At 39.8% G+C, this 15,882-nt stretch overlaps 1 protein-coding gene across 1 annotated transcript in view; it reads left to right on the top strand.

Moving 5' to 3' along the window:
• The window catches only part of GPR158 (G protein-coupled receptor 158), a gene marked incomplete at both ends in the record, with an annotated part of 187,253 nt that overhangs the window by 69,056 nt on the left and 102,315 nt on the right, over positions 1-15,882 (top strand). Inside the window, one exon of the mRNA XM_082300225.1 lies at positions 13,432-13,534. Coding sequence (XP_082156351.1) covers positions 13,432-13,534 — 103 coding nt within the window. The remainder of the gene's footprint in view (positions 1-13,431; positions 13,535-15,882) is intronic.

The raw sequence follows: 15,882 nt of genomic DNA, 5'->3' as shown, positions 1-15,882 counted from the left end.
TTAAGTATACTAATAGTTTGTATGGATACCTGTGTAAAATTTTGTAAAGTGCTAAAGAATGCAACTGAAGGTAGTTTCTATGTTAAATCACCTGTCTTGTAGGTGTAGAAACTGTAAAAGAAAAAGCCTGATGGGTGCAATATATCCAGGCCCACCCTTCTCCTGTGTCACGTGTGACAGCTGGAGGCGGATGAAGGGGCACGGCACTCACCTGGCTGCTGCTGGAGGCATGTGTTCTGTGGGTGGAGGTGTTTAGTTGCCCATTCACTTTTTTCCATTTGGTCCTTACACAGGGAACTTTGTGTTCACAAAACCAATTGCTCTACCACAAGCCTACAAAAATGGTGGATTGTAATTTGAAAAGTAGCCAAATGCTGAGTGCATCCCAAATGCACTATGTTTTCCAAATTTGCTTTAGTTTGAATATAATTAATTTCAGTGTCTGTAACTTGCTCTGTCAGTACCAGCATCACTACCAACATTAACTGTTTGGGTTTTTTTTTTTTTACAAGTCAGAGTGATTATAAGCAGCATAACGCTCTTAAAAGATAGCAAACCCAAGTACAATTTAGCTTGTCAGGTGACTTTCTGTATGTCACAGGAATACTTAAAAATACTTACATTGGAGTGAGCAAGTTACTACTTTTTAGAGCAAGAAACCTTTCTTTTTTTCTTTTTTTCTTTTTTTTTTTTCCTCTATTTCCCTATGGGTATGATGCTGACTAAACAGCCTGATATATATACTACTTCACCAAAACACTTCTCATGGTACAAGGCTGTATGAAATCACTAATATTGAGATGCCTTGAGGATTTGCAAGTGGGACCTAAAAAGAAAATCCCCCACCCCGGAGAAGTCCATAGACAGGGAGAAGATGTATCATCTACAAGACAAGTGAGAAAGAAGCCTGTAAATAAGCAAAGGAACAATTTTCCTGTTGAGAGATAGGTAAGGATTGTTGGTAAATGAGTCACATTGACAGTCTGTGGAAGCATTTGTCCTGGAGTAACCATGCCTATGAACTTCTGAACACTTTGAACCTTACCAAGAACCTCTGAACTTGACCTGGAAGCTTGCAGGCTCTGCAGGTCTGCGGGGCTCTCATACTGCTAGTAGAGAGGGCTTTGCTTTTTCCTCTGATGTTTCGGAACTTTTGGAGCTCTCAAAACATTGCCTCTGGGTTTTAGGGTTTTCAATACGTGTTCTGCAGCTGACTCACTGAAAGGTTGGTGTGAGAGAGGTGGGCTTTCACCATAAGCTTCTGCCATGGTCCATTCATGCAGTTTTGTAATTCTGTAACACAGTGAACACACTCATATATAATGAGATAACTAAGATTGAACTTTTGGATATAGTTGCCATACTATGGGATTGTTTTCACTATATTATAGAATTACAACTTTAGTATATAGAATTCAGAAACTTCCTGGAATCTGTGAAGCAATGATTCTCAACATTTTGAGGGTTTGCTCAGATTCAAAAAAATTCAATAGAAGCTCTTGTCTACAAACTCTGCTGGTTTATAATTTGCTTACCATGCAGAAATATGTTAACACATTTTACCTGGTGGTTTGTGTTTGTTTGTGTTTGTTTGTTTGTATTAATAAAGTGAATGGTTGAGATGGAATTTTTCAAATCTCAGAAATCTGGAAGACCCAGTTTGTGTCCTATTTGCACTTTTAGAAGATTGGGAAAAGTACTGGTCAATGTATTTGAACTGGGAAGGCTCTTCAGACTAAACAGGCTGGTTCCTGGACTTGTGTCTTGCTTCGTGAGTGTTTGAAATACAAGTCTGTTGGAGTGAGGCAAATGGAGAGTCTGTGTCGTTCCTGGGGTGAGGTGGGAGGCTTTTCTGGGAAAGTCACAAGTCCCATGTCCTTAGTGATGTGTTGCATTTTGCAGCAGAATGAGAGATGAAAGGACAGAGAGGGGAAAGCAGTAACAGAAAACATAGTAGTAATGTAATTTTACAAGCCTCTGTGCTATAATAATGTTGTTCTGGAATTGTTAACCCAGGAAACTGTGTTATTTATTTATAAATACGAAACAAAACCTGATGCCTTTAGAGTGCAGGTTAATGAAGTTACTAACCAAAAAATTTCTCTCTTAACCTAAGTTGTTTCCTCTTCCATTGAGACCTTTATAGCATCTACATGTTACCAACTAAAATCGATGGATGTGGGAAAGGACTTGGTTCTGCCTTCATCAGTCCTGGCTGTAGCTTCACTGGTCTCCAGGATTTTGCTAGTATATAGAAGTGGTAACTGTTGCCACATCTTCAAAATGTTATTTTCAAAAAGTTATTTCAAAATGAGAGTTAAAAAGTAATGATAGAGAGCGAGGGTGGGTGCCTGTGTGCACACGCCTGTGTCACATTAAGGCTGGCAGGTCTTTGGTGCTATTTCTGTAGTGGCTTCCAATAAAAATGGGTTTGCTCTGTCAGACGGAAAGTAAACTTGACATTTCGTTCAGTCTGAGGCAAACTCTTCCAAACATCCTATTGTCTGCTGAGGTTTGTATGTCTACAGTGTACTGCTACCACATGCTGTTTCACCATTTCTGAGAGCTCTGAATTAATAATGGAAAACAATTTCACTTTTAATTTTAATGATGTCAGAAAAGATCCAGTCCATCATGCTTTGTGAACCAGCTCCTGGCAGCTGCTGAGCAATAGAGAGAAAACTCCAGCTTGCTTTCTCTTCAGTTGATGTACCATGTTACTTGTTATTCATTAAGCCTGTTTTCATGCAAGTTCATTAAATAGAATTGGTGAGTGATAGGTACTGTACTGCCTGAAGGCCACTTTGATTCCTGTGTTTTAGTGGTAGTCTTCTGCTACTGTATACTTGCAAGTACTTGGGGAAGAAATAGTTACAGTGCGAGTAAACTTGCTGAATTTTCTGACATTCTTAATGATTCCTAGGAAACTAGCTTCCAAATTTTCAGTCATGTGTGCTTCAAATAGTGTTATCAGTAGTTACCCTGCCAGGAGAAGGAATACAAAGTTCCAGAGTTTCTGTTTCCAAAGACTGTTTGATGCTTTGCTGTAGCTTCATGCTGCAAGCTGGAGCATCATCATGTATCTATGTGGTGTGGCCATCTGCTGTTTGGGTTAGCAGGGAACTCATTTTGGAACTGGGCAATCTGTCCCAAGGTTGGGACCTTGGCTCAAAAACAAGGCATTGCTGAACCAAGGGAAAGCAGAGTACTGAACAAATTGAAACAAAAGTAAATTTCATCCTTCCAGCTTACATTTGAACTTCACCGCCATTTTGGAATGTGTAGCGTTATACATCTCAGAAGGCTGATTAACTGTGGCTGCACTTCTGTGGTAAGGTTAGTTATACTATAGATTTATACAAGAAGAAAGCTGTCCTGGTTGGAGCCCTCACAATGCAGGAACCTGTACTTCATATTTATACAAGAAGAAAGCTGCCCTGCTTAAAGATCTCACAACAGAGGAGGGCTGCTACCAAGATTTTAAGCCACCTTGGCACACTTACGAGTCTGGACGGTTCTGTGGATTCCCTGGTATAACACTGTCCCACAGCCCCTGCAGGGCTCTGGGACCAGTTAAGCGTGGGTGATGTGCTCCAGCAGAGTCCCACCCACTTAGAATTTCTGTGGGTGTGAGAGGACCGTGTAACACAGGGTCTCCCTGTTGGAGACAGGACAAGGGAATATTTGCATTCCTATAGATACCTGGACACAAACGTTATTCTTAGTCTGAATGCTCTTTACAGGGCTGTATCAAAGCTCATGTTACACCGTGACCTTCAGAGAACAGCTTTATAGTGTGTGGCTTTCCTAATGTTAAATGGAGGCTGGCTGTAGCCTCCTAAGGAGCTCAGCTTGGGCAGGAAATGGCAGTCGAGCAGAACAAGGAAAAATGTCTTTTAATCACCAGGGCACAGGAATAGCCTTGTTGGAGTAAGTGCAAACCTGAAGGAAAAATAATGATGGGCAGAGAGAAGCATCATTAAATATCAAAAGCAGCCATTTAGAATGGAACTTCTAAGAAATTTACATTCATGGCCAAACCCTCCAGCTCCAGAAGGCAATGAAGGAGTGAGGTATGAGTCATCAAAGCTACATTGGCTTTGGAAAAAAGTAACAATCTAGATTTGAAATAAGTGAAGCAGAAGAATAGAGGAACTATTTTCAAGGTGTCTGTCTAGAATATGGTGGCTTCATATACTGGGCTTGATCACCAACCCTCTGGCTAGCCTTAGACCTAGAAGTGAGGACATGCCTATGGAACAGTTACTATTCAGGACATTTTTCAGCAAATCTGATAAAGGTTGCAGGAAAAAACAAGTGTTCAGAGCAAAAAGCAGGATTTCATGGTGTGTTCTCCTGGATGATCTCTGAGGTGTCCTGGATGAGAAGCAGTAAGCAAGTAGACAGGTATTAATTTATCAAGTATATTGCTGTTTCATATTAGATTGTTATAACATTTTGTTTCTGATTTGTTACCCAAAAGTTTAACTGTCTTGCCCAAAGCATTTTTAAAAACTCTTGTGCTTGCCTAGTGCTGAAGAAGAGGTGGAATGAGCTATCAAATAGCTGGCAAATGGTGGGTGCTCTGTTTTCATGGTGCTAGTGGGATATGCAGCACCTCTGTGAGACTTGTGCCTCGTAATGAGTGAGTGTGCAGCTCCAGGCTGTGGAGATCAGTGTGAAGTTGTTGCTGTCAAGTAGTGGGATTTGGGGAGGATTTTTTTCTGACAGCAACAATATGGTGCTTCTTCTCACTGAGGTATTGAAAGCAATCAAGAAGAATCTGTAATTTAACAGAGCTCAGATCGTGGTTAAACCCAGAAACTGTGCTCTGAACTTCAGTTCTGGGGGACATTCCAACTCTGAGGATGGGAGACTTGTGTCTGAACATGGAAATATGCTTGACAAGTAGAAAAACTCAAATTCTGGCAGTATCTTGTAATTAAGATTAACTTTCCTGGTGAGTTGACACATGGTCAAACTGTAGAGGCTACAGTCCAGAATGAACCAAAATTAATGAAAGGATATTGACCAAGTTGTGGACAGAGAGTGCACTCTGCTGCAGGACTTGACTGTCTTGAATTAAAGAAATATGCTTTTAAAATGCATGCTGCTGATGGACAGAACATATCTGAGAGTTTAGTTTTACCAATGATCACCCAATAGACAGAATGACTTGTGTAATTGCTTATGTCAGACCATGTTTTGTGGTAGAAGATGCCATGTCTTCATTCACGTAGTAGTGAGGTGGGTATTTTGCTTCAATTTCTGTCTAATGTGACACCAATATAAAAGGGAAAAAATGCTGTAAAATTGACCAAATATATCAAAATCCGAGCCTTTATGTAGCTGTCTTCTCAACCATGTTGCACACGAAATCCTCAAGTAGAATTTCAATAAGAATTTTGTAAGTAGGAACATCATTTATTCAAGTTCACACAGTTGGACTCAACTCAAGACTCCTGGCAGTCTTGAGTAGTCAAAAGCTCTGGAAAAATAGGCAACAAGTCCTAAAGATGGGCTGAATACCAAGGAGTGGGGTAGCCTGGTTTCCTAATATATTTTCTTATCATAGATCGCAGAATGGGTCAGATTGGAGGGGACCACAGTGAGTTATCTGGTCCAAATTGCCTGCTTGAGCCTGGTTCTCCTAGAGCACGTGGCACAGGATTGTGTCCAGATGATTCTTGAGGACTTGCCCCTGCTGAATTTCAGACAGTTCCTCTCTGTCCATCTCTCCAGCCTGTCAAGGTCTCTCTGAAGGGCTGCACAGCTCTCTGGGGTATCAGCCACTCCTCCCAGCTTTGTGTTGACAGTGAACTTGCTGAGGAGGCCCCTCTGCCCCTTCATCTAAGCCTTGATGAATAAACTAAATAATACTGGGCTCGGGGGACCCCACTAGAGACAGGCCTCCAACTAGACCCTGTGCCACTGATTATGACCCTCTGAGACCTGCCATTCAGCCCATTCTCAATCCACCTCTCTGTTCACTCATCCAGTCCACACTTCCTGAGTTTGTCTATGAGGATATTATGCTGTTCACTGATGTCTAAGATGGCACCAGTGCCAGCTAAAGCATTCCTTGTGACTGTGGCATGCTCAGAGAGCATTCTCTGGTGTCTAATAAAAGGTATGTCCTTGTGGTGTAGTGTCTCCCTCAGAAGGGACACTCAGAGGGTGTATCTTCTCTACCAGGATGTTATTTTCATGAAGCTTGTGGGAGCTTAGCAAGTTTTTGACCCCCTTGCACTGTCTGAAACCAGGCAGGAAGTCCAAAGAGTGATTGAATTGGGAACACAGACACAAACTGTTGCAGATCTTTTCAATGTGGTTATGGTTGCTAGTGTGTTGAATCAGCCTAAAAATCATGTTTCAGGAATAAAGAAGTAATTACATGAATGGTTGCTAGGAAATGCAATAGAAATGACAGATATATCTGCTGGCTAGAAAATGTTGGTTTAGCAATGTTGTCCACGTTAACTTATTAAGATATCATGCACTGTTTTCCACCATTTTATTCCCCTCTTTGAATTATGCATCTAAATTACCTACCGATTATAGCAGTTATTTGTTAGCTTTTGGATGAACGATAGAAAATTTTTTCCCTTTTCAGCTAGCAGGGCCAGCAGGCTGTCCATGCTGGAAGCACTTCAACAGTCAGACTCTTTCCAAAGAATGGTGCAGTCTCCTGGGTGTTTGGCAGAGCCCTTCTGTGAGATGAGCTGTGGAATTCCCGTGCACCCCCGTTACTGTTTCCTATTCTAAATGAGTTTTCTTTGCTTAAGCACCACAATTGTCTTGATGAAGTTACTGGGTTGGATTGGCTATTCTAATAGTTTCTATTGGCCTTTATAAGAAAATGTGAAAGACTGTTTTTAGTATTGTAAATAAATATTTTCAATAAAGTTTATAAATGTGCAAAATGGATTTCAGAATGGAACTAGATTACATTGTCATAGGGCCATTAATTGCATTTATTGGCAGAGGTGGGCCAACTGAAAATTTGGTTAAAAAATGGACATCGATAAGTAATACAAAGCTGAGGGGTTCTGTGTTTCTTAAAACACTGCATCTTTTGTAGGGATCAGAAATAGATACAGCTTTCCTCCCCGCCCCCCTCCCCAAATGGTTTCGGAAATGAGTCACATTCTTGCAGATTTTGGCAAGCTTTCTTAATCCCCTGTCTCACTGTGTGGCTCATCTTCCAGGCAAACTTTGCAACAGTTGCTGCCAAGCTACAGATGAATGCAGAAGTAGCTGGCAGAACCAGACATCCAGAGGTGAGGGACCTCTGTGTATTTTGGCATATTGTTTGACACCTTCTGGAAGGTCTTCTACTGATGTTTGATTTTTCCAGTGTTGCCCGTGTTTAAAGCCTGCAGTTACCCTAGTGATAGGAAGAAAGTGTTAGAGAGACAGCATGAAGAGAATTCTCTCTTAGTTAAGATACTGAGGAAGTGAACTAAACCTTGCTCTAAATGGAGTTTAACCTGTGCTAATGATGAAAAATATCTTAACTCATCTTCAAAGCCAAGGATATCTGGCCCTGAGAAAGTGCCTCTGAATTAATTACACTGCATTATTTAATGGTTATAAAATCCTAAGTCCCTTTGGTGTCTGTTAACAGATTCCCCTGTAATTGCAGTGCAGTTTTCTAGGAGAGGAGAAATTGTAATTTTATTGTTTAGTATGTTAACCAGAAGTGAAGTTTGATGTGTTCTAAAGTGATATTCAGGTTATCAATGTAAATTCCAGACTATCAAATAAAGAGAATTTTATTTTTAAAGTAGTCTGATTGTAGATTGCACAGATATTTTCAGCAGTAATGAAAAATCTGTCTTTAAAAATGCCATTGCTGAGAACCTATGAGTGTCCGAGCTACCCATCCTCTGAAAATTGCTGTAATTGTTGTACTTTGATCTGTCTGTAAAGGATCTTGTGGGAAGCTTAATTTGTAAGCTGACCACAGGTTCTCCATGCGTATGACAGCAGCTGTCAATGAGTTTTCTGCTCCTTATCCCCACCATGGCCCCCAAGTAACCTGCTTTTAAACACTGCTCAATTAAATTTTTTCCCCTTTCACCATCTTCCAAGAAGGTACTATGATTTGTACATATTTCTGATCTCCTCTCTTCATTTCTTTGCAAAGTACTCCACTTCCACCATTATTCCACCATTGGTTTTTTTTCAGTAGTACTTGCGTGTTTGTAGTTTTTGTTCACCAATGGGCTGATAACATCATCTTTGAAGTGAAGGAGATGAGAACCAGAAGGGAATCAATCCTGTGTGTCCTCAAACATACAGCCTGATCACCAAACTGAGTCACATTTCAAAAGAGGTTAATTAGATGTTAAACACTAAATGTCCCTTGCATTTAGGGAATGACATTAACTTTTCTGCTTATGGTTTGTCAGTAGTCATGTGTCATTTATCATTATTTGTGTGAATGAGCTGAGGCTCCTTTCCATCACTGCTTACTCTCATCCCATGCTTAACAAGACCAAAATAATGAAAAATCAAATTTGAAAGCACTGAAGAATTTTTAGCAAAGCATCAAGCTATAAAGACAAATATTGTCCTGACAGCTACCTTTGCTCTAAGCTGAATCAGATCAGCTCTTGCTGTGCTTTGACTGACTCAGATTTAAACAACTCAATGTTATTCTATGTCTCTTGTTGTTGGAAAACACATTTTTAATTTGAACATAAAAAATAATTTAACTCCACCAATGCACTCAGAAAGGAGGAGAAGAGCTTCAGGGGCCTAAGTAACCCTGCAGTAAAAGTATGGAGTGTCCAACCCTGTCCTGTCTCTTGGAAACAAAATGTTGTATTTGAAAAGAAAGGTTAATGAGTAGTGTGGTTGGCAAGCTGGCTGCCTCCTAAGCTGTCTGGAGGCAAGCAGGGCCTCCCAGGTGATGCACAAGGTTCATGGATGCATGGATGTGCTCACTGCTCGCTTGTGGGGCTGCAAACACAGTGTAACACAACACTCTGGTCTTGAAGAGTAAATGAAGTGAGAAAATGCAGTGGGTAAAGCCTTGTCAATGACAGAGCTGTCACTGACTTAGGCAAGGAGACTTTGGCTTTTATCTTCTTTTTTGTTGTTGTTTCCTTTTATTTTGTTTGTTTTTTGTTTTGTTGTTGTTGGTGGTTTTTTTTCTTTTGGTTTTTTTTTAATGAGTGAGTGTGCTTGACTTGAGTGGTAAGCAGGATCAGAAAAATCCTCCTGGGGTCTTGCAGGCCACCAACCTGCTCCAGCTGCTATTGTGTGCCAGGCACAAAATTACTCTACACATTGCAATTTCTAGGAATCCCTTATGTGCTGCCCCTAACCAAAGCAAAGAAACATGGGCTGACTTGTAATATCTTTGTTAAGCTTTATCTATCCTGACATTGCTCTTACTATGTCCTTTGAACAAGGAGTTGACTTTAGAAAAGGGAGACATTCTCACTGCTGTATGCATGTGGAAATACAGATTTTGAAAGCTGCTCTTTAGAGAAACTTGAAATACCCAACTCAAGGCTGGCTGCATTTTTAGTCTTTTTTCTTTTTTTCTTTATTTTTTTTCTCCTAAACTCTAAAATTACTGGTTTTACCCCCTCTGCTCCAGAATGCCAAAAGATGGATTTGTTTAGTGCTTTATCTCTGAGTCTCTAAATTACATGTGGGACACGATGCCACATGCTTTCTTGTAAACTACTAGTTTGTTTTTGCCCTGTTCTCCCCTTCTGGATGTCGCACCTGCTTTGTGTGTCTGCTGAATACTTTGTCACTTGGTTTCTGGCTAATCACATCTGATGAAGGGCTTTGGCTCAGACTTCCAAAGCAATTGCACAGGTTATTTGAAGGGTTTATTTTCTTTCCAACAGAGATAATCTTTATTGCATTAGGTTTTACCAACTTAGTCCTTTACAACACGCAGCATAAAATTAAACCAATACAAACTTTTAAAAAACTGGTTTAGATGTTGTGTTTAAATGTGTTAGAATCTTGTGTTGGTTCAAGAGCTATTAATTTATAATTTCAAGATAAATATTCATGGAATATCTAATTTTTTTTTGAGCTGAACATATGATTTAAAGCTTACTATATAAAGCTTGGGAGTCATTACATTATACTACTGCTGTAAAGCTAAAAATATAATACCAGGGAAGAGACAAGTGGAATAAATGCACTGTGTGAATTCTACAGACATCTATTACTCTCTCTTTAGCAAACATGATGATAAAGTTGATCTTAATTGTAACCAAGCTATCTATAAGAACTAATGACTGGAAGTTAAAGCGATACCAATTCCATTTAGGAGTGTGATGTCCTGAAGGCCATATGGGTGAAGGATCATTCAATAGCCACCTGCATCTTTCACTGTTTGCCTCAACACTGGCTGCTGGCACATAGGAGGTGTGATACAAGCCTAAATGGAGCTACCTAAGGTAGCTGCTTTTATGAATTGAATAAAGTATGGTTTTAAAAAAGCTGATGACTACTGATGAGGCAAAAATACTCAGGAATATGGTGGGTTTATTCCCAGAGCTTTGCTTTCACATTTATAATGAAATTTGAAACCAGGTCAGTTTTATGCTTGCCTCTTTTTTGCTTATGTGGAAATAGATATTTTTCACACATCTGCTTTTATTCAATGCTAAATTCTATATGGATCAAATCTTAGGTAATTTAGCAGCAGATTAATATTTTACTGGCTGTGTCTACACAGCATGTTGTGCATCACTGAGTTCCTGTGCTCCTGAGGGTCTGAAGCCCATGGCCAGTTCTGTGGGCTGAGCTAGTACAGCTTTGCAGGGCTTGGGCTCATAGTCTGCCACTGGGGCCACTGGAAACAGGTGCCACTTGTCAGGGCAAGGACAAAAGCTGCTTACTTGTACCTGCTGTGTATTGTGTAGATTCACCTACAGATTCACCTACAGGAAAAGCCTTTATCTGTAAATAAACATTACAAACAAATCTGGACTGCGTTTGCTAAACTCCTTTTGTATAGCAGAAAACAGTTTATTTATTACCCTTTTCACCATAATATTTACCACCATTGCTTAATAAAATATTATCCGTTAAATCTTTTGTAAAAAGAATGAAATTTTTTCTTTCCAGAGAAAGTATTTTTCCCATTTTTGGTCTCATGGTATTTAGTGTTTTTTCCTGTCTAGATGCTGCAATTTCTTTAAAAAACTGAGGCTGTAAATAGTTCTGTTTGCATGCAATGTTGAGCACAGTGGAATTTCAGAGTTTGAAATTGCATCTAAAGGGATCTAGGCTTCTTTCTCTCCTTCTCTGCATCCCACTTTTCAACATGATATTCTGATCTCTATTACGCCTTTGCTTGGGATTATGTGGACTGCAAGAAACAATTTGACTGATGGTTTTTAAGCTGTATTACAGCTGCCAACATCTGGAAACAAGGATAATGTCCTAGACCAATGAAAGATAACAGCATTTGAAGTATTTTGTCCATTTTCAAGTTCTAGACTGCTCAGTGACAATAAAATAAAAGTTACAGGCGTTTATTTGGCGTGAATATTGGATGTTTGTGAAAGGATCATTGGTAAAGCATTTGTTTTAATGCAGAACAGATTCATGAACCTTCAGCATATTTGATATGAACAATTCTGTGACTCTATGGATTTGTTCAGTGGCAAAGGATTATGAATGCAGTACTAGGGGTGCTGCAGTGTTCACACAAAACAGTAGGAGCTGCTTCTTCCTTTCCTTCAAAAAAAAATACAGTCTCTACAGCAGCATGTATCTTCATCTTACAGAGCAAGAAGCCAGAAAGGTGATGAGAATTTTTCTCTGAAAAAGTCTTTTTGCTACTTTAACTACCTTTTTGTGCTTGGTTAAAGAGGTTTGGCTGTCATTGGACTTGCACACACACTCATCCCACTTCAATTTCTCCCGTCCCTCACCCTGTCAACAGTCACATTTCTGCAGGGTGAAGATAAAGTGTGAAAAAAAAAAAAAATAGGTTTGGGCCTTCTCTTTCCTTTTTTTTTTTTTTTTCTTTCATGTCTGTACAAAGGCTGAATGAATTTTCAGTGTTCTTGCATACCAGTTTCATACTTACTAGTTGTTTTCCAATAATGCCTGCAGGCCTGCACTGCCTGCACTGCCATCAGATTGGCAGAGTGCAAGAAGAGACAATGCTATCTGGGGAACTGAGGCAAAGAAAAGCAAAGTGGCTCTCCTAACATCAGGCAGAATTATGTCAAAAAGCTGAAATTTGAGATAATACGAGACTCTTAACTTTTTTTTCCTGAGTTTTTCTCAAGTGTCTACAGTACAGACTTGTCCTCTCTTGGTGTACATTTGATTTTTTTGTACTCAGGTATTTTTTGCTGAACTCTGTCCTCTGCATCTTCCTCCCAGTCACAGGCAGTTAGATATTGAAGCATATCCTAGAGTCACAGACAGTCACAAACAAAAAATATGGAGGTGAGAGGACAGAGGCTGTTTTAGTTAAATCATTCAGTTGGTCACTGAGGAACTGCTAGTGTCTAGTTCATATTCATGGTACACCTACACTATAGGTACACCTGTACTCATGGGAAAGGCAGCTAGTATAGTAGACTACTTTCATCTGATGAAGTGAAATAAACTGTACTGGGAATCATCATTTTACAAGTGTTTCTACCTTTATGTTGCTGGACTGTTTCTTCCCTCTGTACTAGGCAAAGTCTATTTGATGTACAGAAATGGTCTGACAGTAGATGTTCTGTCATGGTAATAAATTTGCTGTGGCTGACCTGATGTCAAAACTAAGCAAGCGTGAAGCTGAGTTTAAACAAAACCTGTTTCACACATTGCTACCTTGAAAAATTACCAGAGATTTTAAAAGTAAGGGGCTCCTCTTGGTGTAGGTTTTCTCTCTTTCACCCAGGTCAGATTTATGTCTGCAGCCATTTTCTGTAACCAGTTGTTGTCTTTCTCTTAGCTGGACTATCTCCACTTTGCTGTGGCTGCAGGGGCACTGGCATGTGCTGCCAGCAGGAGGTTGGGGCTTGGCTGCAGGTGTTCATGGTCTTCCTCATGTGGTGTGAGCTCCAGCTGTCTGAAACCCACCTGCTGGGCTGGGAAAAAGTGCTGGAAACCCCTCAGGAAAAACCACAACTGTCTGATGTCCTGTCTAGATCAAATGTGCAAGAGTCAAATTTGTCACTTGGTCAGTTTATCAGTGGGACAGGCTTGATTATAGCTGTCTTTGCTCTTTGTTGGAGATGAACAACAAGGCAAAAAAACTGGAGTGATATATGACTATGGGAAAAGCTGCTGAGAAAGTACTGTCAGTCTGGAAGGAGTGCCTATTTGTTCTTAGAAGTCTGCGCAGAGAATCTTGTAATGTTTTTATGCTTGAATGTACATCTGAGTATCCAGTTGTATGATTATCTGCATGACTTTTTTTTTTTTCCTTTCTCACAGTGCATGCCAATTAAAGGCCTTGGATTTGTGCTTGGAGCCTACAAATGTATTTGCAAGGCTGGATTCTATCATCCCAACATCTTCTCAGTGAACAGCTTTCAGAGTAAGTGCCTTTGCTTGAGTAAAAAAAAAAAATAAATAAAAGAGAGCTAGCATTAATAATGCAGAGCTGCTTTTTATCCTCATCAGGGTTATACAGTAAAATCCCAGTGGTTTGCAACTCTCGGATTATATAATCACTTAAGGAGTTCTAGCCCTTTGGTTTGTCATTCACGATACTCTTGAGAATCCTGTAAAACATACCCACTTGAAGAATATTTGATTTGTAAATAAATTAAAAAACATGAAAAGAAGTCTTGCTAAGGGGAAATAGAGATTTCTGGCATCTGGGCTCATGCACAAGTATTCTGAAAATTAATCTACTCATTTTCTGTTTAGCCAGAGGAAATGAGAATGCCCTAGCCTCTGGCTTTGTGCGGGCTTTAATTGTTTTCATTTTACTTCATTTGCAAAGGAGAATTCAAAGGAGCATCCAAACTCTATTATGTGCTGATGAGGTAATAGAGGTGGTTCAAGCCTGGGAGTCTGTTGGGCTGGATGTATGGATGACATACATCCTGCACATGCCCAGGACACACATCGTATGGCTCTTAGACTGTGTTGCCCACAACAGGAGAAACAGAACTTGGCTGATGCTCAGCAGGGAAGACAGACAAACTGCATGCCCAAAGCTGGTGTCTGTTACTGTCATCCTATGACCAAGTCTCTGTACAGATTTTGTGCTGAAATTGTTACAGTTGTACTGGTAGAGCTCATGCTGCAGTCACAGGTGCAAAGCTACTGCTTGGAAGTGTAACAGGGTATCCTTCTCTGCCTCCTACTTTCAGGTTCATATCATGCCCAGCTTCTTTGCACCATCTTTTCACCAGAGGTTCATGTCATCAGCTCTCACTGTGAGATCAGTTTGTGTGAGATATCCAGGGAATGGCAACGAGTAACTTTCACTGAGCCTGGTCCAGGACTGTGTGCATTATCTCCTGCCTTGTGTGCAAATAGCTGTTTCTGTTCCCCTAGAGAAATACCTCTAGTACTAATCAGCACTTAATGTGTGCATATATATAAGTAAAAAAATACATAAATATATATATAGGGTATATAATGTTTTCTGTATATATTTGTAGAATAAATAGCACAGTTTGTTCAACAGTTTATCTGCTGACTGTTTTCCCTTTTCATATTGTAAAGTGTTGCAGAAGGCAGCCTTGTGAGAGTGCTGTTTCTCTGGGCTGTGTGAACCTTTTGCTAGAGTAAGGAAGATGTTTGGTTCTTCCTGAAGTGCAGTGACTTCTGGTGGAATTAGGATTTAATTCCTTGAGAGAGCATATAAAGAAAAACTTTGATTTTTGTCATACCAAATGCTCTAGAACACATGCAGAAATGTGGCTAGAGATCATAACAACAGTGATCATTAGGGATGAGATTAATTTTATTTCATATCAGTTGTGCAAAATATATATGCTTGGTATGTATTAGTCACCTAGGTTTCAACTGCAGTCAGCATGAAGAGCATGACTCCTCTGGAGGATGATTTGTCTTTAGGTGGAAAAAGTAATACCTCCATTTTTTTTCTCCATTTGCTGTAGAATGAAGAGTCCATATAGTTACCTTAAAATGGCTATTTAGCGCCTGATAAAGTGAAATATGTCTCAAGAAAGTTTGTATATGCTGATGTTGTAGCATGTGGGAGGCCAGTTTGATTTGAGCCTTTGTTGCTGTGAGGTAACTTGAGTTTTGGAACAGTAATGAAGAACTTTTTTAATTCATCCAGATGAAGCTCCATCTGCCAAGTTGTATAGATGATTTCAAAAAGTGAACAGTGAGACTGGAAATGACTAAAGTAATGAGGAAAGTCTGTGATTCAAAGGAAACTTGGCCCTGTCACACAGCTGCATTCTGTAAAAAGAACAGAGGAAAAAACTAACATGGCTAAAATGGCTGTAGTATGTATCTGGTGGTTCAAAATTATGTTAACATAGGAACTCTAAACACGAATTCTGCAAGCAGTTTTGACAGAAGCTGTCTGACCTGAAGATCTCTTTGTGGAGCTAGGTTGGTGAAATCTGATGATAAAAGAGATGAAACTGAATAGAAATGTTAATCATTTAGAAAATATTCCTAGTGGGAAAAAATAAGGAGGCAGCAAAGATTTGCAGGTCTCAAGATATAAGAAAGAAGATAGATAGGAAAAAATGACCAGTTTTGTACTCCACTCCATTGAAAAATTGGGTTGTATTGTGTCTTGACGTGGGAGCATTTCTCGATGACACTGGGATTCTGCTCTGCAGCAAAACATGGTTAACTACAGTTGCACATTGTGTCCGAAGTGTCCAGCTTTTGAGTGGGGGAAAGGTTCTGCTTTAGGCCCAGATAAATGCCTTGGTTTGAGTCTGA

This window comes from Coloeus monedula (assembly GCF_965178545.1).
Source record: "Coloeus monedula genome assembly, chromosome: 1".
In the NCBI taxonomy this organism is placed as follows: domain Eukaryota; kingdom Metazoa; phylum Chordata; class Aves; order Passeriformes; family Corvidae; genus Coloeus; species Coloeus monedula.
The sequence above is the reverse complement of the archived record's forward strand: the minus strand, read 5'-3'. Positions and strand labels throughout refer to the sequence as shown.